Source organism: Lissotriton helveticus, chromosome 3_1 (genome assembly GCF_964261635.1).
Source record: "Lissotriton helveticus chromosome 3_1, aLisHel1.1, whole genome shotgun sequence".
In the NCBI taxonomy this organism is placed as follows: Eukaryota; Metazoa; Chordata; class Amphibia; order Caudata; family Salamandridae; genus Lissotriton; species Lissotriton helveticus.
The window spans coordinates 1,648,523,178-1,648,546,390 of record NC_136061.1 but is presented as its reverse complement, the minus strand read 5'-3'; the positions used below and the strand labels follow the sequence as shown (position 1 = coordinate 1,648,546,390).

The following is a 23,213-nucleotide window of genomic DNA, read 5'->3' as shown; positions in this document are numbered from 1 at the left end:
GGCTGTTCGATCTGCTAGATCATTACCTTGGGAAATAATGTCAGTGACTTTCGTATGTGCTTTGCACTTCATGATAGCGATAGCTGTCGGTAAATGTATTGCTTCTAACAGAGCTTGAATGAGGAGACCATGCTGAATCTTGGTTCCATGTGAAGTCATAAAACCTCTTTCTTGCCAGAGCACTCCAAAGTCGTGTACGACTCCGAATGTATATCGTGAATCTGTGTATATGTTAACTTTCAGGTTCTTGGCACGTATGCAGGCTTGTGTCAGAGCGACTAGCTCTGCTGCTTGAGCGGACAGGGTGTCAATACGGTGTGTCTCTATAACTTCAGTGTCAGTAGTCACTGCATACGCGGCTACTAGTTCTCCTGTACTTGTTCTCATACATGAACCATCCACATAAAGTGTCAGGTCGGGATCTGGTAGTGGAATATCTGTCAGGTCTTGTCTTGGCTTTGTCATGGTGTCAACTACTTCCACACAGTCATGTGTGGCAGGATTTGAAGTAACTGACGGTAACAGTGTAGCAGGATTTAGAACGTTGCAGCGTCTGATTTCTATGTGTGGCTGGAACAGTGTCAATTCATAACCTGTTAAACGCGCAATTGTCAAGTGCTGAGTCTGTGTTCGATTTAAAAGAACTTCCACGGAGTGTGGAACTTGTACTGTCAGGGAATGTCCTAACACTATGGAATCACTTTGTCTGATAGCTAGAGCTGTGGCTGCAACTGACTTGAGGCACGCAGGCAGAGCCTGGGCTACAGGATCTAGTGTGCTCGAAAAATAAGCACAAGGCTTGTATTGTCCTGCTTGATCTTGTGTGAGAACAGATAATGCTGTACCATCACGTTCTGTGACAAAAAGCGTAAAAGGCTTACTGTAGTTCGGTGTTGCTAGAACAGGAGCTTGGCATAAGGCTTTCTTTAATTCATTAAAAGCAAGTGTATGTTCGGATGTCCAAGGGAGGACAGTCGATACGGCTACCTCCTGTGTCGTTAACTGTATCAGTGGCTTGGCTAGAAATGCATACTGAGGAATCCATTGTCTGCAATAGGAAGTGAGGCCGATAAAAGCTCGTACCTCTTTCTGGGTCTTGGGCTGTGGAAGACTCGCTATTAACTGGATACGGTCAGGTGTCAACTGCCTACCCCACTTGGACAGTAAGTGGCCTAAGTAGATCACTTGCTGGACACAGAATTGAAGCTTCGAAGGGGACACCTTGTGCCCCATCTCGGCTAGGAAATACAGAACTGTAAGTGAGGCTCGCTCGCAGTCACGTTCAGAACGGGCTGTGATCAGTAGATCATCGACATATTGGAGCAGGGCAGTGTCAGTTGGCATGTGAATATTGTCTAGTTGTCTTTTAAGCGCTTGACTGTAAATACTAGGACTTTCTGTGAAACCTTGAGGAGCTCGTGTGAATTTATAGCTCCTTCCATTTAAACAGAATCCGAAAAGGAACTGGCTGTCTGGATGAATGGGGACACTGAAAAATGCGTTTTTGAGGTCTATGACAGTGAAAAACGTAGCTTCAGAATCAATGGCTGTCAATAGGGATGAGATATCTGGAACGACTGGGTACTGGGGAATGATACATTTATTAAGTTCTCGAAGGTCAATCACTAATCGATATACTGGAGGTGCATTTAGATCAGTACGTTTCATGACTGGAATGATAGGAGAATTACATACATTGGAGTCAGTTTCTACAACCACTCCTTGAGCAACAAGTTCGTCAATAATTTTGGATAAGGCTGCTACAGCCTCAGGTGGCAATCTGTACTGTCTGATTCGTGGTAACACTACACCTGGTTTGAGAGTCACACGATGGGGTGTGATTTGCATAAAACCAACATCAGTTGGACCTTGCGCCCATAGATGCTGCGGGACATTCAGTAATCTTGAATCAAAATCACGTAACACATAGTGACCCTTAAAGTCACTTAAAAACAAACGTATTCCTTCTGGGGAGCAGCAAATAACTGCACCTAATTCTTTCAGTGTCTTAATGCCTAACAAATTTTCTGGACATGATTTCGTAAGTAATAAATCAGTAGTTCGGGACAATGGACCTACTTCTAGAGTAACTGGTTCGGAAATCTCGTTAACTATTGGCTTTCCTGAAAATCCAAGGGAAACATTTCTAGAGCCTGAGAGCGGAGCCCCTGGAACCTCGCCATGACTGATAGTAGTCCTACTTGCCCCTGTATCAATCAGAAACTTTCTGTCTTTCCCTAATACTTGACTGTGAACATAGGGACCCTCTTGATCTACAGGTATCTCGATGAGAGGCAAGCCTACCTCCCTCTCTAGGCTGTTTCATGAGTACGCTTGATACTCTGGATACTCGGACTGGGCATACTGATACATTTGCTGTGTAACATGCTGTGTTGCAGCTATAGGCTGCGGTGCTGGAACTGTCTGTTGTGCATTCTGTGGTGGCTGAGAAGTCTGTGAAACCTGTTCTTGTCTAGGCGGACGTGGTCTTTCTTTAGTCTTACCAGTGGCTATATTGTGTTTCAGAACTGCACACTCGTTTATAAAATGACCTGGCTGTTTACAATAATTGCATGTCCCTTTAACGGGAGCTGCAGGATGACTGGCTTGATTCGGACCCCTCTTCTGACTGTCTTGTGGAACAGATTGTGCAACTAGTACTTTCATTTTCGTGTCTTTCATACGTTTCCTTTCGTGTTCTTGCTCTTCTCTGATTCTATTCTGGTGATACTGAAGCATCTGAAGCATTTGGGACGGAGTATTAGCTTGCCAGGTACTTTCGACTTTCAAAACTCGATTCTTAACTTGTGGACTTGAATTCTCGACTAGTTTAGAAACAAAAAGATGAGGGTATGACTCACTACTCGTCTTCAAACCACTGTTAATACTAAAACATTTCTCGAATCTAGAATAAAAATCACTAGTATCTTCGTCTTGTTTCTGTTTACAGGCTGAGATTGCATCCCAGTCCTCCTTTTTCGTGGCTAATAACCTAGGCAACACTTGTATTAACAGTTCGGGCAATTCTTTACATTTCTCTCCTAGACCGGTACCTGGTACACGTGTATTTTCTTCAGCTTCTAGAGCTGCCCAATCTATCTTTTTCTCTCCCACCTCCCATTCTTTTTCTTTGAGTTTTTCATATATGCCCGCAGGCAACAGGACTTTTAACATTTTAATTATATCTGGATACGTGTATTCTCCCATACGGAGCATGTCCTTTAATTCACGGTGGAACCCTGCTGGATCTTTGTCGTGACAGGGAATTAACTTTTTCATCTCTAAGAGTTCCATCTTTGTGATAGGAGTATAAACAAATACTCGTTGCATTTCACCATCTGGTGTCCTAACTGGGTGTACTTCTCGTAACGGATGCTGTCTATCTATGTAAAATGGTTTACTTTCCGGGGGTGAGACGTGAACAAAATGCGGGTTCAGAAACGTTCTATATTTGTGGCGCTGTTCTAGAATGATACTAATTAAATCGGTACCTAAACCTTTCCATTTATACTGGAGTAACTCGTTCAGAACATCATGTAACGGACCTGGATCGGAATGCTGACCCTCATACAGTGTAATGAGGTGTTGGATCATATACATACCCACCAGTCGCTGCTCGGCTGGGGGCAATTTCAGAAACATTTGTGCCACTATTTCGTCCGGAAAAGTGGTAGAATCAGTAATCCATCGGACTGCTGATCGGGCTAGTTCTTGTTCATGCATGGTACTTAATTCACTATAACCGATTCGTGATTTCAGAATGCGATCGGTAGTTTGAAATACCTGCTCTAGAGAACCTTGTTCTGGTGCTGGATGGTGAAAGACTTTCTTGTGTTCCGGACATAAATGTCGGTCTAGATATCTAGATTTTCCTACATACGCTATTCTGGCTGTATTTTCGTCTACTACTTCTTCGGTATCAGATTCATTTTCTTTCTCGCTTACTTGTGCTTCTCTACGTTGTTCGTGTAACCTTATTATTTCTTTGCGTATTTTCTTGTACATACTTTCTATACTACTGATTGTCCTGTGTTTACCCTCGGCTATATTATCACTCCACCTTGTCAGAATTTTCATTTCGTTCGGATCTTTAGTCGGGGAATCTTGTTCCCTTATTAAACAATTGATCAGAAACTTTAATAACATAAGCTGGGTTTCAGATTTCCTGAGAGACATGACTTCACCGATACTTTCTGGATCTTCTCCTGTACGGATGAAACGATACATTCTGTCTAGATCTTCTTTCATATTCGGTAGGGTGTCCAAATACTCGGTCACCCGTCTTACACGCAAGGAATATATAACCATATTATTCTCGCCTGGAACTGGATCATAACAGCATTCAGTAAGAGCTTGCCTGATTTCTGCGACGGACTGATATTTGGGCGTACGCTGTAACGCACGTTCATGTAACTCGACTAACGCTAAACGTTTATTTGGCGGCGGGGTACCAGGCGGACCTCCTCCCGCGGCCCCTAAACTGGAATCGTCGACTGATACTCTTCGTGCTGGCAGAGTGACCGATGTAGCGGGTACTTGTAATGTAGGCTGAACCGGGGGTACCGCAACAGGTACTGTAACAGGTGCCCCGGTGGCTGGAGGAGCAGGAACTACATTATTCACAGGAGCTGGCGGAACAGGGTTTGCATATTCTGGGACTGTGTCGTCCAAATAGGACGAGAGAAAAATATCAGCTGCGGTCGGTTTGTGACGTAGCTTGGTCGGAACTAAGGGTGGTGGAAAATTACTGGATGCCTCCGGGGTTGCTTTTGGCAAGCCCTCGGCAAGAAGAGGATACATACCCTTAATGAGGGCATTTCTCTGTCTGTCTGACTGTTCGGTTTTAACTCGTTCACCTATTTCGATTAATTCCCTTTCTTGGGCTCTTTCTGAGGATTCTCTACTTAATTCTGACTTTCTGATTTCTTTTTCTGTTCTCTTGTGAGATTCTTTGCGCCATAACTCGATGGCATCTTTCTGTGACTGTCTGGCTTTCTTTTTCCATAATGCTTCTTCTACTCGCATGATGCACTCGGCATCCCACGTACCTGATACGGGCCATCTATACTTTTCCTCTAACTGTTTGGTGTACTCCACCCATAAATCTAGATACAATATGGCACTTATGCAATGCTTTTGATACATAAAATGACCTGGACTGTCCCGAGGCGGGACAGGAACTGCCTCTTCTAACAGACCTTTTCTAGTTTTTAACTGACGTAACTTGGAGAACAGAGGCATGGCTGAACTGGAGTCTAGATACAGTACAATACACAATGAACACGATGATTACTGAAAAACACCACATTCATACCACGACATTGAAAACACATTGAAGAACATTTAAAATAACAGTTCGGACAAAATACTACCTGGAATACTGAAAACAGAATACATGAATTTCTCGAGAACAGAACTGACTAGAACAGAAACTAGAATAACTAGATGCACTGCTAAAACAGCACGAAACTTACCGGTCCCATAAAGAGACACGTCAGGACCCGCATCCACCTAGGTGAACACTTCGTGTTGGATCTGTGTACCCAAACCCACGGACCAGAGACAAATTAATTGACCCTGTCTAGATACTACCCCAGCAACGGTACTCACCGGGCAGCAAGAACGGAAGGCCTCGGACTGGACTGGACTGCTACGACGACGGACGGACGAACCTCGGACTTCTGTTACGGGTGGGCCTCCGGATACCTCGGACCTTGGACTCTTGGCTTGGGCTCTGGTCGGGACTCGCCGCGTTCCTCCACCGCCTCGTCTGGATGCTGGACCGCAACCTCCGTCTCCTCCGTGGGCCTGAGGGATACTTGAAGCAGAAATATCTGCACGTGCACGGTATGGTTCCGTCACGGCTGCAGAGGATCAGGGGGCCTGCGTGGCTTCTCCGGCGCGTGGGGAAAGGGCAAGTCCCTATTCGGGCGCCATTATGTGGTAAATAAATAATTAAATACCGGTTCTATTTTTTGACTAGATATACAATAACAGATAGCTCAATAAATAAGAGTCAGGATTCGAGGTATCTTGAGTTTGCAGGTTTTAATACAGCATAAAGGACAGCAACAGGACAACCTGCACGGGAATAGGATGGCAGCTGCCGGGGGCAGGATCTGGGAGAGGACAACTTTTAATAACAGTGCACAATATTTATAATTAAACAATTGCATTAGAGTTCATACAGTAGGCGTAGCAGTGGGCGTAGTTAGTAACAGTCGCGAAAGATAAGGCTGAAGTGGGTGTAACAAGAGGCGTGTACATAGACATGTGATGTAAACGTAACAGAATATGTCATAAAATGGGGCGGAAACATGGAGGGGGCTACCTAAGGAGCCGGGACCTCTGACCTAGTGGTGCGCGCAAGCTGGCAATGACGTGTTACTAGGAGGAACTGGGGGCTATGACTTCTGCGCTAGAAGGGGAGACTACAGTCTGGAGAGTCAGAGCGACATGTACCTAAACACTATCTAGTATCTGATGTTTAGAGAACATGTTGATAGAATCCAAAAGTTATCAGGGTAAAGGCTAACAGACTCTAAGACTGGTGCATGCATTATTCTACATGTAGTGCGTGTTAAGGAATATTAAATGACCATTAATACAGTATTTCTCTTACATGGAGACGTAAAGGCTAGACCATGACGGAAACTATTGATGCGATTCAGTAGCTTAGGAATGCAGAGAAGGAGAGCTGGACTGATAACTAGAATCATAACATACTTTTGGCAGACTGGCAGGCAGAGCCAGGCCGAGCCGGGCACTGTGAGGCAGGAAGTAAGTGAAGGGTCAGGGATACAGGTGGGGGCTGTATCGCTCCTCAGCGAGGGTTCATGAGACAGGAGCTGAATCTGAGTCCGGGCCCTTTTGAGGCCTAGAAACGGGGACTTTCAATGAATTAACGTGCACACTGTGAAACGTGGCAACGTAGCTTTACATAGGCCTAATACTCGTAGCTTTCACGAGAACTGAAAACTGGCATACTAGAGATGGACACAACTATAATTGCGTCTTTAATCGATCATAAGGGAATACATATGCATATTAGTCATGCACACATAACATAGGATGGGGAACACGTAGGGACACAGAACATGGCAAAATTTACTTTTCCACACAGCGCAGGTCTAATCAGCCCTTTCCTGACCTATCAAGACCATCTGGAGCCCCTCCGACCCCCCAGCCTTCTGTCCTCCAAAACCCAGACAGGCAATCCACATTCCAGCAGAGGCATACAGAATGACAGAGCAAAATAATACCCACTTTCTAAAAGTGGCCTCTATGAACTCAGAATGAAAAGGGCACTCTTTCTAAAGGCTGCGTCTTTAGATGCTGAGTTCAGGCATACCAAACTTCATTCACCTATACCTTTTTCGGGCTACGTATGTGGGTGGCACAATCCATGCTGCAGGCCCATGAGTAGCGGTTGACTCACAAGCACCAGCACCCGCAGTGTCCTTTACTGGGGAATACCAGAAGGGACTGTGGGGTACCCACAGCCTAGGCAGTGCACAGATAGGGACACAAAATATGTCTCATATGAGGTTAAGGGTCAATTGCATGCAAAAGTATTTCAAAAAGCTCAAAAAGCAAACATTGTAAACATATCACGAATAAGCAGTCATAAACTATATTAGGCTTAATATCTACAAGTATTTTATGCATACTAATAGAAAGTCACATATCATTATAAATCATTTCACATGTTAAACTTGAATTGTGTTTCATGAACACTGCTTGTTATGAACAAAAATACAAAAATTTAAATAAAATTTGATTAGCAATCCCAATGCATTTCGGGTTCTAAGCTGAACCCTTCTTCAGGGGAAAATTTGGATTCATCAAGATTTATCAAAGCACTTGATCAATTGGAAAACATTACAAAACTTCAAAAATCATTACAAGGCTTGAAAGAATAGAATTTGCACTCTCGAGAACGGAAAGAAAGAGATGTGACTGGCTGTGCCTAAACGACCCAAAAGTAATGTGCATCGAACTGAATTTACATCCAAAATCAGTGTATGTTATAAGAATCACTGTGTTGGAAGAGGTTGAAAAATAATCCCACTACATGTGGTATCTTGGATAATTTAAAGAATGTGCAACTCTAAAGTGATGTGAAAATTCGTACATACCCTCCCAAAGAATCAAATAAGATTCCAACGTCAATAAACTGTCTGTCCAGTCTGGCATCAATTGTATCTGTGAACGCAATCCCTTGTTGGCAACAACCTGTGTAATTTAAGTTCAAAACGAAACCAATATCAAGGTCTATTGCAAGTGACCGTAACCGCAAGTGATTATAATTATGTCGGACTCTCACCGTTCGGTGAATGACAGACTCCGCCCCTCCGTGATGACTCGTTGCGAAATTATATCGTGTATAAGTCTGCAAAAGTAATGAGTTGAATGCCATAAGTAAAAGTAAAGCATATTAACGCTGTTGTCGAAAGATATAACCACTATAGCCCAACTACGTACCGTGGGAAAGTAATGCTCAATCTACTATCTTGCTCCGCGGTCATTGCCCATTGAAAACGCCGAATACACTCTCGCGTGTGAACAGTCCCGAGATGCTGTGCGAATTTAAAGGAAGCTAACGCTAGCGTTTCTGTCAGACTTTCTTAACAAACTACACGGTTAGTGTTGACAGATGGATGACATAGTTACCAAGTTAACAAGTGTCACCTTCTGATTACAGACACTGGTCTAAGGACACCAGACAGAGTTATAATATCTGGCCTGCCAACTCAAGTGAATACTCCAGTGTCGCCTGTTCCTCACAGCTGCAGCGACAAGGTCACTGTCAACTCTCCTGCATCTTTGTCCTTTGGTGGTCATTGGTCTTCTGTGCATCCTGATCACTCCAGAGTGGCATAGACTCTATCCCCTCTGCTTGCAGGTACTCCTCTTTAAGAATCCACCCTTGACTTCTGCCGGCCTCTTTCACCTTCTTCACTAGCAGCATCTTCACTGAAATCCTCCTTTGTGGTCTATGGCGGATTCCGACCTCACTTCACTCCTATGCACCCAACTTCCCTGGTGTAGGTATCCGGGTTCCTGGGGTATCCGCGGATGGGGTGACTCTCAACCTTCCTTCTTCCACAGGGTCTCTTCAGGGTCCTCTGGGAAGGGTCCTTCTCTGCAACTGCAACGTCCCCATTGACTTGTATTGAGCATGCGGTTGTGTTTTCACTCAGCACACAGCCTCCTTGGGGTTGCTGGGTATTTACCTTGGGTGGTTCCTTGTGTCCCCAACTTTTCTATGTGTTATGGGTCCAGTCTCAACTTTGGTCGCGGTTCACATTCCACTTTATTAGTATATGGTTTGCTCTCCCCCTGGAGACCACTGTGTCTTTGTGCTACTTACCTGTTCTATTGTTGAAATTGTGTGTATTGTATTTATATCTCTTGGTAGGAGATATACCAATGTGTTAGGGAGTGTTTATAATAAATACATATGTTTATAACTACTCTTTGTGGTTCTTTTTCACTTAACCTACACTATATGATTAGTTCTGGTAAAACAAGCTGCTTCACACTCCTTCTGGACTAAGCCTGAAGGCTGCTCTCCACAGCTACCACTTGGAGAGCTTTGTATAGTTCTCTAAGATCACTAAAATAACCATAAGTGTTGTCTGGATTAGTGCACGGTGTTTCACTTTAATAAGTGTGTACAATATACTAAGCCAGCCTCCTACCGGTAGGAATAGAGTACTAATTCATGGTACACACCACGATCCTGAGAGCAACAAAGATGGCCTGGGAAGAACACGTAGAATACCAGCCACACATGCAGCTGCCAGGACCATGTTTCCCAAAGTGACACCAAAAGACACAACTCTTTATGGGCATATGAGCCAAACTATTGCCCAATGTTGGTGCCTTATGGACCGGTTACGAGACAAATCTAGGTAGCGGCCTCTATTAGAGCAGGGCTGGGCTGCAAGTATTTTTCTGTGTGGCATGAGTGTCTGGAAATGCCAGATTTAAACTAATACAGTTCAACTACATGCACCGTACCCGTCTAAACCCCCCAAAACTGCAAAGAATGTATCTATCACTTGCTAAAGATGTAGTGGTACTGCGTGGATGGCTTTCATATGGTGTGCAGCTGTCCTAGCATTTAAACAATCTGGGGAGGTTGGACCAAAGTGCTAACCTCACTAACAAATAAACACGATTATGTATCCCAGAGCTGTACCTACTAGGACTGATGCTAAGGTCCGGGGTGATATCTTGCTTTAACTACATTGATTTGGGATTACTCTTAGCTAAAATAGCAATTTGAATGAACTGTAGAACCACTTGTCCATATCAAATCTAAGTCTGGAGGGCAAAACTGTTAAAATGGGCAGCCGCAGAGACTGCGATAGCCGCATTCTAATTTAAGAGAAAAGGTGATAACCCGGATTTCACTGAGCTGGTGGTTTTGTGCCCAAATCTAACACTTACATTTTTAGCTCTCCCACCACGAAAATAGAGCTAATTCTGATTTTTATATAATCATTAAATGCCAAGATAGGTCTCGTCTATAAAGGAGCTCCTCCTGAGATCACACCAAAGTGCAAAACATGTCAACCCTACTCCCGTCTATAAAAGACTTTGCACTTACCTAGCTACTGAGGGCCATTATCACCCGCGAGCAGTACATAACCTTTTGTTTTTTTAATGATGACAGAGGGATTTTTTCATTTAAAGTTATTTACCTCACTTCCCCTCTAGTCACCTTTTAACATTTACACTTCACGTACATCTGCACTCAGACCTGCACACCCTTACGGCTAAATTCCTAAAAGATATCCGATAAAGTGACCCTTCGGGGGATCCATTGGGCATTGCAGCGCCAGCCATACGTAGAGCACCGCCCATGTTGAAGCATGACGTCCTTTGGGGTGTGTGAGGGCATCAAGTAAAGGTCCCTCCGACCTTTCTATGGAACAACTCTTTCTCCTTTCTCTCTCTCTCTCTTCTTACTCCCATCTTAGGAACTGTGACTCTCTTCAGTGACAACTTTAGCATTCACGAACACGAGCCACTGGACCTATATCCAGCTCCTTGTCCCCCCTCCCTGCTTTTTCTAGCGATGGATTTTATACCCTTGTTTGTTTTGTAATTGAGTATATGATTGTTCTAGCTTTTATGGTTTGTGCAACAAAAACTGAATACAGATTAAATGAATAAGTTGTCAGTCTTACAGCAGAGATTCAAGGTAGATTGGCAGTCAAAGATAGAAACATTTGAGGTTTAGAATCACCACTACCTGCTCAGAAGAGGTAAATCAGTATGAGCAAATCATGATGTATTGTAATTACAGGCTTGTTCTGTTGGAGAGATGCCTAAGAAGAGGCAATACAAACTTAGTCACAGACCTTTACATTTACTTATCTCTGTGACAAGCGCTTGCAGGTTTGCGATTCACAATGCAAATATGCCATACCAATGGCATTAACGCTATGGAAATGCCCTACAGTACAATACAAATAACTATTATCACAACATGGTATATCAGTTCGATAAAGGTATTTGTTTTTATTATATTGCACATATGGCTCCATCTCAAGTGCATTGCCTATCCCCAAACAATGTGATTGGACTTCCCAGGCTGATTTGGGCTGCCTGCCATTTTTAGGTCGAGCCTGGGCAGCGCATGTGCTGCTCTGTGAGGCATGCTGTACTAGATAATGGACTTGAAGCCCCACCCACTCTCCCCCCATATTTTTCATTGACTTGTGTCATTGTTCTTCGTAAACCCTGGCTTCTGATTCGTTCATAGGATTGTTAGACCTACCTTATTACCGCCTTTTCTTCATTTGTAACCTTCCATGAGGACACCCCCTTTTATTTGTGTTGTTGCTCGATAGGCTTTAATTACAGCCTCCGAGCACTGTTTCGTTTAATGGCTTTTTCCTGACTGCTGTTGGTACACGCTCTCTCGCAATGCTTTATTCTATTTTTTTACATAACAAAATACGCCATGCTGATAGTGGTGGCCGTGCCTTTGCTTTATTTGCTGCTTCAAACAAGGCTGCATAGCTTTTTTTGTCTTGACAAACAAATGCTTTTTTTGTGTAAAAGCGTCTTATACCGCGCTTTCACTTTAAAGACATTACCAAAAGGGGGTTGAACCCATATAGTCGCGGGGACCTGGGTGTACTGTGGTAAGTGTAAATGGATCCCCGCAAGGAGAACGTGTTGTGAGAACCACACACAATCAAAAAAATTTTACAATTTTGGAAGAATAACTCAAAAATAATCCGATATTGTTATTTATTCAACAATACTGCACTTAAATCAATCAAACATGTCAATCGACTTAGTGAATTTGTAAATAGCCCCAAGACGGGGGGAGGGGAGGGGGAGAGGAGGAGGAAGTGCTCAAAAGGCGGTGCAGAATAGAAAAAAGTACATAGAATCAAGACAGTGACAATAAATTATATGAATCACACTTGAAATCAGTCCTAGTTAACAAAGGCCTACACAATTGCGGCATCTATTATGTCAATAATAACATAGGGACATTTCAACGGACACAACCATAGCTTGAAATAATCAGGGAATTGTGCCGGAGGTCCCAATTAAACAGAGAAGGTCGTCGACGTTTTGACCCCTATTCGTAGGCTACATTAGGTCCTTTATCGGGGTCTTCATCAGGACGGGTACAAGGGAAAAGGAAGTGAGATGGGGCAGTCTTATCTGCGAAATTCAAAAACCAAGTCGAATTAGTGCACTCATAAGAGCTAGAAAGCATCATTAACTCAAGCAAAACACTTTAATTTCTCTAAATTTTAAACTATGGAGTCCGGGCCACAGGACAGCCTCTAGGACGTGGAAAAATGAGAGAAAGCGAGCAATAAGTCATGCTTAAACTCACTGATGTAAATCATACCTAAAAGAGGTCAATAAACCAACTACAACTCAAAACAAACTTACAACAAACTTACTTCAGCCTAATACATTCAAAGCCACCACTGAAGTAATATGGAGCGTCCAGGCGGGTACTGTTCCAACTACGACTAGCGGCTCCTACAGCGCACCAGCTATGAAATAAGATGTAACAGTATTACTAGACATTCCCAGCAGAGGGCACCACACATACGCATAGTGGTCGTTAGTTACACGAATGACTTACATTCACTACTAAAAGTATGTCTAGTAATACTGTTTGTTGTAAGTTTGTTTTGAGTTGTAGTTGGTTTATTGACCTCTTTTAGGTATGATTTACATCAGTGAGTTTAAGCATGACTTATTGCTCGCTTTCTCTCATTTTTCCACGTCCTAGAGGCTGTCCTGTGGCCCGGACTCCATAGTTTAAAATTTAGAGAAATTAAAGTGTTTTGCTTGAGTTAATGATGCTTTCTAGCTCTTATGAGTGCACTAATTCGACTTGGTTTTTGAATTTCGCAGATAAGACTGCCCCATCTCACTTCCTTTTCCCTTGTACCCGTCCTGATGAAGACCCCGATAAAGGACCTAATGTAGCCTACGAATAGGGGTCGAAACGTCGACGACCTTCTCTGTTTAATTGGGACCTCCGGCACAATTCCCTGATTATTTCAAGCTATGGTTGTGTCCGTTGAAATGTCCCTATGTTATTATTGACATAATAGATGCCGCAATTGTGTAGGCCTTTGTTAACTAGGACTGATTTCAAGTGTGATTCATATAATTTATTGTCACTGTCTTGATTCTATGTACTTTTTTCTATTCTGCACCGCCTTTTGAGCACTTCCTCCTCCTCTCCCCCTCCCCGCCCCCCGTCTTGGGGCTATTTACAAATTCACTAAGTCGATTGACATGTTTGATTGATTTAAGTGCAGTATTGTTGAATAAATAACAATATCGGATTATTTTTGAGTTATTCTTCCAAAATTGTAAAAAAATTTTGATTGTGTGTGGTTCACTTTAAAGACAGCTTCTCCCCTTACTTTAGACACGTCTTGTCTAAAGAATGGAGTGCGACCAACATTAAAGTTAAAGTGCCCTATGGGCGTTTTTACAAAATAGCATTTGTAATGCAATAGGTGTCGCATTTACGAAACTCTCGTAAATGCGAGACCTATTGCATTGCAAATGCTTGTTTTGAAGTGGTAAGCGAGCCTTTGCCTGTGTTCATTGACATCTGCACTTGGCACTGCATGACGCTGCTTAGTTAGGCAAAATGGGGGATTTGTTACATGTATAGAAGCATTATGTGTATAACTCTTAATTTTAGACACAAATGTTTGATTAAAATCTCTGTGTCCTTATTAAGAGCAAGTTCTTATTGAGATTTAGGCCAAAAGAAAAGAATTGCAAAAAGCAGCAACTTCTAGAAGTTCTTTTGAAAACACTGAAATAGCCAGTGCAGTTAAACCTCTTGTATTGTTCCCTTGCAGACGATGCAGCCCCTCCGAGTACCATAGTGAACATGGTAGGAAAGCTGTGTAATGTAATCAATGACAGTACAAACCAGCATGTGCAGCAGTTGTTCGGGGAACTGGACATTGACATGTAAGTAATGAATCTAGGGTGCTACTCTAAGATTATTTTCGCTCTTTGTAAATAATGTATCAGTCAGTATTTGTATAGCCCACTACTCAGCCGAGGGGTATCCAGGCGCTACTGAAAGTTAAAAAAAAAAGTGTTTTGAAGGTGGAACTAACATATTTCATATAATCGTTATATGTATTTCAAATGTTTTTCTCCTGTGCAGCTCCAAGACAAAATAGTATAGCTGACTAACACGTGGATGTCCCTAGATTCATACGCTTAAAAAACATCCAAGAAAGGGCCAAGAAATATTATGTACATACATATATTATGATTATGTACATACATATATTATGATATTATGCAACAAAAAATAAACTATCCTTTTAAGGGAGAGCCTCAGCAATATTCCGCGGAGTGGGGGGGGAGGGCAAGAATTCAGTACACCATTGATGATGACAATTTTATTGATGAGAGTGAATTAGAAAATCTACTTTCTATAAATACTCTGACAAAGGCATCTTGCTGGGTTTACTAACTGATGGTGACTTAGACAAGTCACCTCAATCAGAGTTGTTGATTTCGAAGGGGCACTGGTTTCCAGAACTTGTGTCCTTTTTGGTTGTGTTGAGAAAGTCTTAAGATATTTAGCTGCAAACAGAGCAGCCCACATAAAATGTTTTCACATAGATTCTTTTGGAGAAAAAGATAAAGCAAATGTTGTCCCTTAATGGAGCTTTAGCCTTTACTGCAAAAGTGGTTTGGAATATCTTTACACTGCACAAGCTGTGTTATAGTGGCAACCAAAAAAGGTGGCCAAGCGCCCGCTTTATTTTCCAAGTCCCCCAATGCCAGAGAGCTCAGTGGTCCATGCTTCTGTTAAAGTGCAACAAAATACCTTTCTAACAGGTCTGTGAAAGTATTTTCTTTCTTCTTAACCAAAAATGTTAGGCACCTGTGCATTCAGATAAGCCATTAGATTGTGATAACCGCGTATAAATGTGCTTAATCTTGAAACTACAGGTACAATATTACTGGTGGCAGGCTCTTTGTGCGGTTATAATGAGCAAAACTTTATCAGTTGTAAACATTGTGTAAGAAATAACCAGTGCCCTAACATCGAAAACCCCTTCTAAAGGACACCAAACACAAAAGCATTGCAAGTGTTATAAACAATTTCCCTCTGAGTTTTCTGGCCAAGAACAATTATGACCTGTTTTTACATCCCAAAGAACCAAATATCTATAACTTGGAAGTCTGTTAACTCTATTACCGTGAAGAAGCTCTCAAACTATAGGAAATTTGCTATCAGCTCGTTATAAATCAGAACATGGATATGTGATATTTCTGATTTATTTGTTGCTCTATTTCTGTGATAACTTGTATTTTATCGGAACAAACTTTGAGTAGAACCCATCCCAAGCACCAGTCCATGAACCACCTTCTCATAAACTGCATCTAATGGACATCTCCTGTAGATCTCACATTAATTCTGCTAAAATGGGACTCTGACACAGTTGTCAGAGAAAATCCCCAGGAGATGTAGGACTCAAGGCAATACTGACCAAGCCAGAGTCATCAAAAACAGGTGGGCATGTGTCCTAGTCTGCAGCAAAACCATGTCATTCCAATGCCCTCATTTAGAATCCCATCCATCAGCAAATCTTTGCAGAGCAGCCTCCATCTGAAAAACATTATCAACTGTTTCATAGACAGAATACTTTACCACAAATCCCCTCTTAGACATGTTTTTTGGATTTTACAAGGAAAAGTCAACATGTGATTGCTTGTTAATAACACTACAAGCATCGTGTCCATGCTGTAGGTACATAAACATCGAAGATGTTTTTTTGTCTCGAGTGGAACTCAGGACTCCTATAAATCTTTTCACCCATAGCACTACTGCCCAGAGAAGATCAGGAATGACCAGGTTCAAGTCATCCTTGTTGCTCTGGAGTGGGCTCATAGAGTTTGGTATCCCCAGCTGCTGAGCATAACCATCGGTCCTATGATCGGACTGCCCCTTCGGGAAGATCATTTGTCGCAGCAGAAGGGGAAGGTTTGCCACCCGAACCTGTCAAGGCTCTGCCTTTATGCATGGAGATTGAGCGATTACAGTTGACAGCTTTTGACCTTCCGCCCGAAGTCTGCAATGTTATTTTGGCAGGCAGGCGTCCCTTTACCAAGACAGTATATGCCTGCTGTTGGGGTAGGTTTGAGCATGGTGTGCAGAGAAAGAGGTTGGCCCTCTTTCATCTCCCCTTTTTCAAGTCCTTCTTTTTATCCTTTCTCTTGCCCAGCAGAGCTCTGATTTGGGGACCTTCATTGATTATCTTTCTGCCATCACAGCCTTTCTGCGGTTGCCAGATCAGCCTTCCCTGTTTAAATCCCCTGTTGTGAATATGCTGAAGTCACACCTGACTCCTTCACAGACGCTTTGCTTCTTCAGAGCCTTTCTGAACACTGTTCGGTTTTGTGCCTTTCTCACAGGAAAGAGAGTCCAGGACATTCAAGCTATAATCCCAATCTTTTAGCCTCGTTCAGTGAGGTTGACTCTGAGGCTGCTGGGACTGATGGCCTCCTTTATCCTGCTGGCCGAGCATGCCAGGTGACATATGCAGGCTCTGCAGTGGGATCTGAAGTCTAAATGACCCCAGCACAGAGGGGAGCTCTCGGAACACATTAAGATCTTGGAGGAGACTGCAAAAGATCTGCAGTGGCGGCTACTGGACCGCGATTGGGTCAGTGAGATATCCCTCTCCCTTCCACACCTAGAGCTGTCAGTGGTGACCGACGCATTACCAGGAGGAGGTGGAGAGCAGAGGCCTCAGGTCGCTGACAAGTTCCCGGCTCCATGATGGCATTCTGGCGCTTCAAGCCTTCCTGCCATCCATCAAGGATAGGCTGCTACAGATGCTCATGTTCAACACCACCATGTGGTACTGCTACAAACAGGGCGGGTGGGGTCACGGACTCTGTGCCAGGAGGCCTTGTGCCTCTGTAGATGTATAGACCGCCAGAGAATCTTACTGGTAGCAAACCACCTGTCCGGCTTATAGAACACTGGGGCAGAAGAACTCAGATGTAGGCTCCTAGGGGTTCACGAATGGCATTTACACCCAGAGGTGGTCAGGATCTCTTCCTCACATGGGGAGAACCTTGACTCAATCTGTTCCCCACTGCTGAAAATGTGTAATGTCAGTTCTTCTGTGTGTTGAAGCTCCAAGGCATCTATGACTCAGATACGTTCCGCCTCCAGTGGACCTCTGAACTCCTGTATGCCTTTACATCGATACCTCTCCTTTCAAGATCAGAACAGACCGGGTCCAAGTCATACTAGTGACTCCATGCTGGACACTGAGAGTATGGTATCCTAAGCTCCTGAGCAGGAGCCTATGTTTTCCAATCAAGCATTACTTCCTGGAGGATCTGCTGTTGCATCATAAAGAATGGGTTCTTCACCCCGGCCTCCACAACCACCACTTTCATGCATGAAGATTGAGTGGCAACAGCTAAGCACCTTTGACTTTCATTCAGAGGTGGATGATGTCATATTGGCAGCCAGTACAAAAGGGGGTGGTGATGGACGGAGCATCTGAACCAATCAAACACTCACACCCAGTCAAAAGATCTGGGTTTAATCCATCACCGTTCTTTAGCCCACTCTGCCACCCCAGTTCAGACATGGCCGTATGCAAATCAGTCTGACCCTGTGCCTCATGGGAACAGTCCAGCTTGTTTCTGGTCCAGGGAAGGCATGGCTTGGCAGTTCGAGCTGGACTGTTCCCCTGAGGCACAGGGTCAGACTGATTTGCATACGGCCATGTCTGAACTGGGGTGGCAGAGTGGGCTAAAGAACGGTGATGGATTAAACCCAGATCTTTCGACTGGGTGTGAGTGTTTGATTGGTTCAGATGCTCCGTCCACCCCCTTTTGTACCATATTGGCCGCCATAAGTGTGGCAGGGTATGCTCAGACGTGCCATGCATTCCTCAGCACAAACTGTTTTTGTCATTGGGACAAATTTGTGGTTTGGTGCGGCGCCTCACCAGTTTGATCTCTTCCAGGTCAGATGTTTTATTATTTGTTGTCTCTCTTCCGTCAAGGCCTTGGTCTGAGCACAGTTTAAGGGTTATCTTTAGGGCATCTCAACCTCTTTACAGTTGCCTTATAAGCCCTTGTTGTTTAAATTAGCAGTTACTCCAGTATTGGAATTTCATAGATTCCCATAGCTTGTATCATTCCCCGTCGTCGGAATGGGAGCCTCGGTAATAAAAAATAAATAAATATATATATATATATATATATATATATATTCACTGAAAAAACCATAGGTTATACCCCTTATTTTACTCACACAAAACCATTGAAATTCCATATATAGTTAGTTGCACTAACTATATATCGCGCACCCGCAATCCACTGCTGATGATGTCACATATTACCTCATTCATGACATGGTCAGTGACATCACTGATGACATCTCAAATGAGTAAAATAAGGTTTTTTAAATGCTAATTCCTAACTATATATGGTCTATAACCTATGGTTTTTTCAGTGAATTTTCAAGGTTTTGTAAATGCTAATTCCTAACTATATATGGTCTATAACCTATGGTTTTTTCAGTGAATTTCAATGGTTTTTTAATAGCAAATATCATAAGCTGTCGAATGTCAAGTACGTGGTAATTGAAAACATTTTCGTGTTCATGCACACTGATCTGCTTTGAATGGTGCCCCCCCCCCCCTCATTTCTATTAGGAGTACTCTCTCTTTGCACATAGTGAAGGGTACTTAACGCAGGCCTTTGCCCCCGTTGTAATACGTTGTGCCTGGTTCTCTCTCCATTTGATTGATTGTTATCCAAGTATTTACTGTTTTAGAATTGGTTCTCTTTGATTCATTCTCTATTTACAAACAAACACAGAGTCGCAATACTCTGTTTAGTCTTTGCAGATAACGAAAAATCGTGTAAAAAAAAAAAGAAAAGGAATCGAGCAAAATCAGTAGGCCACTAATGGGATCTCTTTTTGACCTCGCTAAAATAGAAACATTAGGAACAACCCCTCATGACAAATACAAAACTAGTGAAATGAACTGAACTCCACACAATGATGGCTGCAAAACAGCTCGGCTCCGCCACCCACCCCGCCCAAAATAACGATAAAGAGCAGCTGCCATGATTGGTTGCGAAATGGCCACGACGGAGCTACGAAATGGTGCTGCTCTCATGCTAACCCCAGCTTCAGTCTGAAACATCCAGAAACACTGTAGACTACCAATTCGATCAGTTCCGGTAGCGCCCCAATGTAACCCGGTAGAGAAGAACTAGCCCTCCCCTCTTTGACTGATGGTTCTTGTTGCCTGTCCCTTCTGTTGTCATTTAACAGAACTATTTAGCCTGCTGAAAGGGGTTGTGTTCTGACCGCTGGTTGGTGGAGACATTCTGACTATATTCTGGACCTGCGTTGTCGCGTAATGCGTCATATGACGCGCCGCGTTAGCGCATCCGGAAGTCATCCCGGGGCGCGACGCGCAGCGCGTAACGTAAGCATAACAGGTCATGTGACTTGTTAATAAAACTTTTCATTGGTTCATTTTACTTTTCTTATTCTAATGATGAAAGGCTTGGTCATATGACCTAAAAATTACGCTTTTTATTACTTCCGAACATTATTTTTTCTTAAATATATGTTATAATGTTCCAGGCTAATGTACTTTCCCGGAAAATTTACAACTGTCCTGCAAGTAAAATATATTATTTTTTCGAGAAAAAGAGTGTTTCTTCGTCCCATGACGGAGCCGTTCAGCAAAAGAGGGTCGACCTGCTGTCTTAGTCGCCGATACGCCTGAATATGAGATTCTTATCGATCACTTTATGTTGCAGGAATAGAAAACCCAACAGCCCTTGAACATTTATCTTTACTGCGTTCCTTCGTATTATACCTTTTACCCTTCATGTAATTGGTCTGCTTTATTTCACTTGCCTTTTAATGATTCTAAAACAGTGACTATTATTAAAAACTTTACCAATGTATATACTACTACCATGTTTTCTTTTAAAAACCTTTATTGTGAAAATTTCATTATACAAATACGGGCCTATAACCACGTGGCCCGGCCACGGAGCAAACTGTAATCGTATATGATGAGTAGACATTTACACTGTAGAGGAACGTAACGGGCGGGCCATTAGGTTGCAAGAACTAAGGTGTCTAACAGTTACGGAATCGGTGGACGTACATTTTATAATTAAAATACGACAGGGCCAGTTACAATAAAATTATCTAGATATACATTTGCGGGCAAGTACCATGGGTGACGTTAATTCGAACTTTCAATAGTACAGTAATCAATAACACATCAGAACTTAATATCAATAGGGATGTCGAAATATTCAATCCATTCTCGTCCCCGCCCGCCATGTGCTTCAAAACTGCATACGTATCTCGTGATTTCAAGGTTCTGCAACCAGTACACAACAAGGAGTTACGAGTCCCATTTATTCCGGCGCCATTTTGGGCGAGGACGGGCAGGTCCAGGATATAGTCAAAATGTCTCTACCAACCATCGACTATGATGATGTTCATATGCTGTATTTATTAGAGTAACACTCATCTGTCCACATGAAATTAATTTGCCACAATCTAAACATGTCATTTTAATCTTTCCAAAGTTCTTCTAAATATTTGGGACCGTTTCCCTTGCCTCTGATGCTGTGAGTGCCACTTCTTTGATGAATGTACTAGCAGGTCAGGGGTTCTCCTCCAAATCTCTCTTTTATGCAGCACTATAATTAATTGGTGCCACCTCTCCATATGACGATGCATGGTATAGTTACCATGACTATATTTTTTTTCGGTTCCTCTGGAGAGTTCATCGTGGCAGATGAAGCGTGTAACGTACCGGGCATTTACCTTTTTTTGCATGTACAGGAAAGGAAAAAAAAATCGAGCGTCCGAGTTCTAAGGTGTCCCAGGGCCATTTTAGTGGACCAGGCCCAAATCCAAAGAACAGGCCGCCATTTTGAGAGTCCTGTTGCAGCCGCCTGTCGCTGTAGCATCAAGAGCAGCCGAAACTCAGCTGAATGGCAACTGAAACGGTAAAGGGGCGCCCCACTACAGCAGACGAGCCTCCACCTAGGAAGGCCCGTTCACGCCGCCTCCCCCCCCCCCTCGGGCACCCCACGCCGTTATTCGGAGCAGTATTGTAGGATGGCCACACCAGTGCGGCAACCTGCTAGACATCACCTCGGTGGTAACCGAATCTCAGCGCCTTGTGGTGTCTCCTCTTCAGAAAATATTCTTGCGCTACCTTTGCCCCATTCACACATCGGTCCGCTACTGACGCCATCTCACAGGCTAATGGGGCGCCCCACGCCGAGTTTCAGCATTGTAGGATGACCACACCAGTACAGCAACTTGCTAGACATCCCCTCGGTGCCATCCGGATCTCGGCGCCCCACTGCAGATGAAGTGCCTCTCAACTATGAAACCACCACGGTGACATCCGGATCTTGGCGCCTTGTGCTGGTTCCGGCCTATTCACACATCGGTCCGCTACTGACGCCATCTCACAGGCTAATGGGGCGCCCCACGCCGAGTTTCAGCATTGTAGGATGACCACACCAGTGCTGCAACTTGCTAGACATCACCTCGGTGCCATCCGGATCTTGGCATCTCAGCGCCTTGTGGTGTCTTCTAGTCAGAAAATATTGTTGCGCTGCCTTTGGCCCCATTCGCACATCGGTCCGCTACTGACGCCATCTCACAGGCCAACGGGGCGCCCCACGCCGACTTTCAACATTGTAGGATGGCCACACCAGTGCGGCAACTTACTAGACACCACCTCGGTGCCATCCGGATCTTGGCGCGTTGTGCTGCCTTCGGCCTATTCGCACATCGGTCCGCTACTGACGCAAACTCACAGGCCAACGGGGCGCCCCACGCCGACTTTCAGCAATGTAGGATGGCCACACCAGTGCTGCAACTTGCTAGACATCACCTCGGTGCCATCCGGATCTTGGCATCTCAGCGCCTTGTGGTGTCAGTCAGAAAATATTGTTGCGCTGCCTTTGGCCCCATTCGCACATCGGTCCGCTACTGACGCCATCTCACAGGCTAATGGGGCGCCCCACGCCGAGTTTCAGCATTGTAGGATGACCACACCAGTACAGCAACTTGCTAGACATCACCTCGGTGCCATCCGGATCTTGGCATCTCAACGCCTAGTGGTATCTTCCATACACAAAATATTGTTGCGCTGCCTTTGGCCCCATTCGCACATCGGTCCGCAACTGACACCATCTCACAGGCCAACAGGGCGCCCCACGCCGAATTTTACCATTGTAGGATGGCCACACCATTACAGCAACTTGCTAGACATCACCTCGTTGCCATCCGGATCTTGGCATCTCAGCGCCTTGTGGTGTCAGTCAGAAACTATTGTTGCGCTGCCTTTGGCCCCATTCGCACATCGGTCCGCTACTGACGCCATCTCACAGGCCAACGGGGCGCCCCACGCCGACTTTCAACATTGTAGGATAGCCACACCAGTACAGCAACTTGCTAGACACCACCTCAGTGCCATCCGGATCTTGGCATCTCAGCGCCTTGTGGTGTCTTCTATTCTGAAAATATTGTTGCGCTGCCTTTGGCCCCATTCGCACATCGGTCCGCTACTGACGCCATCTCACAGGCCAACGGGGCGCCCCACGCCGACTTTTACCATTGTAGGATT

At 44.0% G+C, this 23,213-nt stretch overlaps 1 protein-coding gene across 2 annotated transcripts in view; it reads left to right on the top strand.

Moving 5' to 3' along the window:
- Positions 1–23,213, top strand: part of CEP70 (centrosomal protein 70) — a 505,009-nt gene that overhangs the window by 371,078 nt on the left and 110,718 nt on the right. For both annotated transcript variants that reach the window (XM_078682403.1, XM_078682404.1), the window contains one exon: positions 14,382–14,496. In XM_078682403.1, the coding sequence (XP_078538529.1) occupies positions 14,382–14,496 (115 nt within the window). The remainder of the gene's footprint in view (positions 1–14,381; positions 14,497–23,213) is intronic.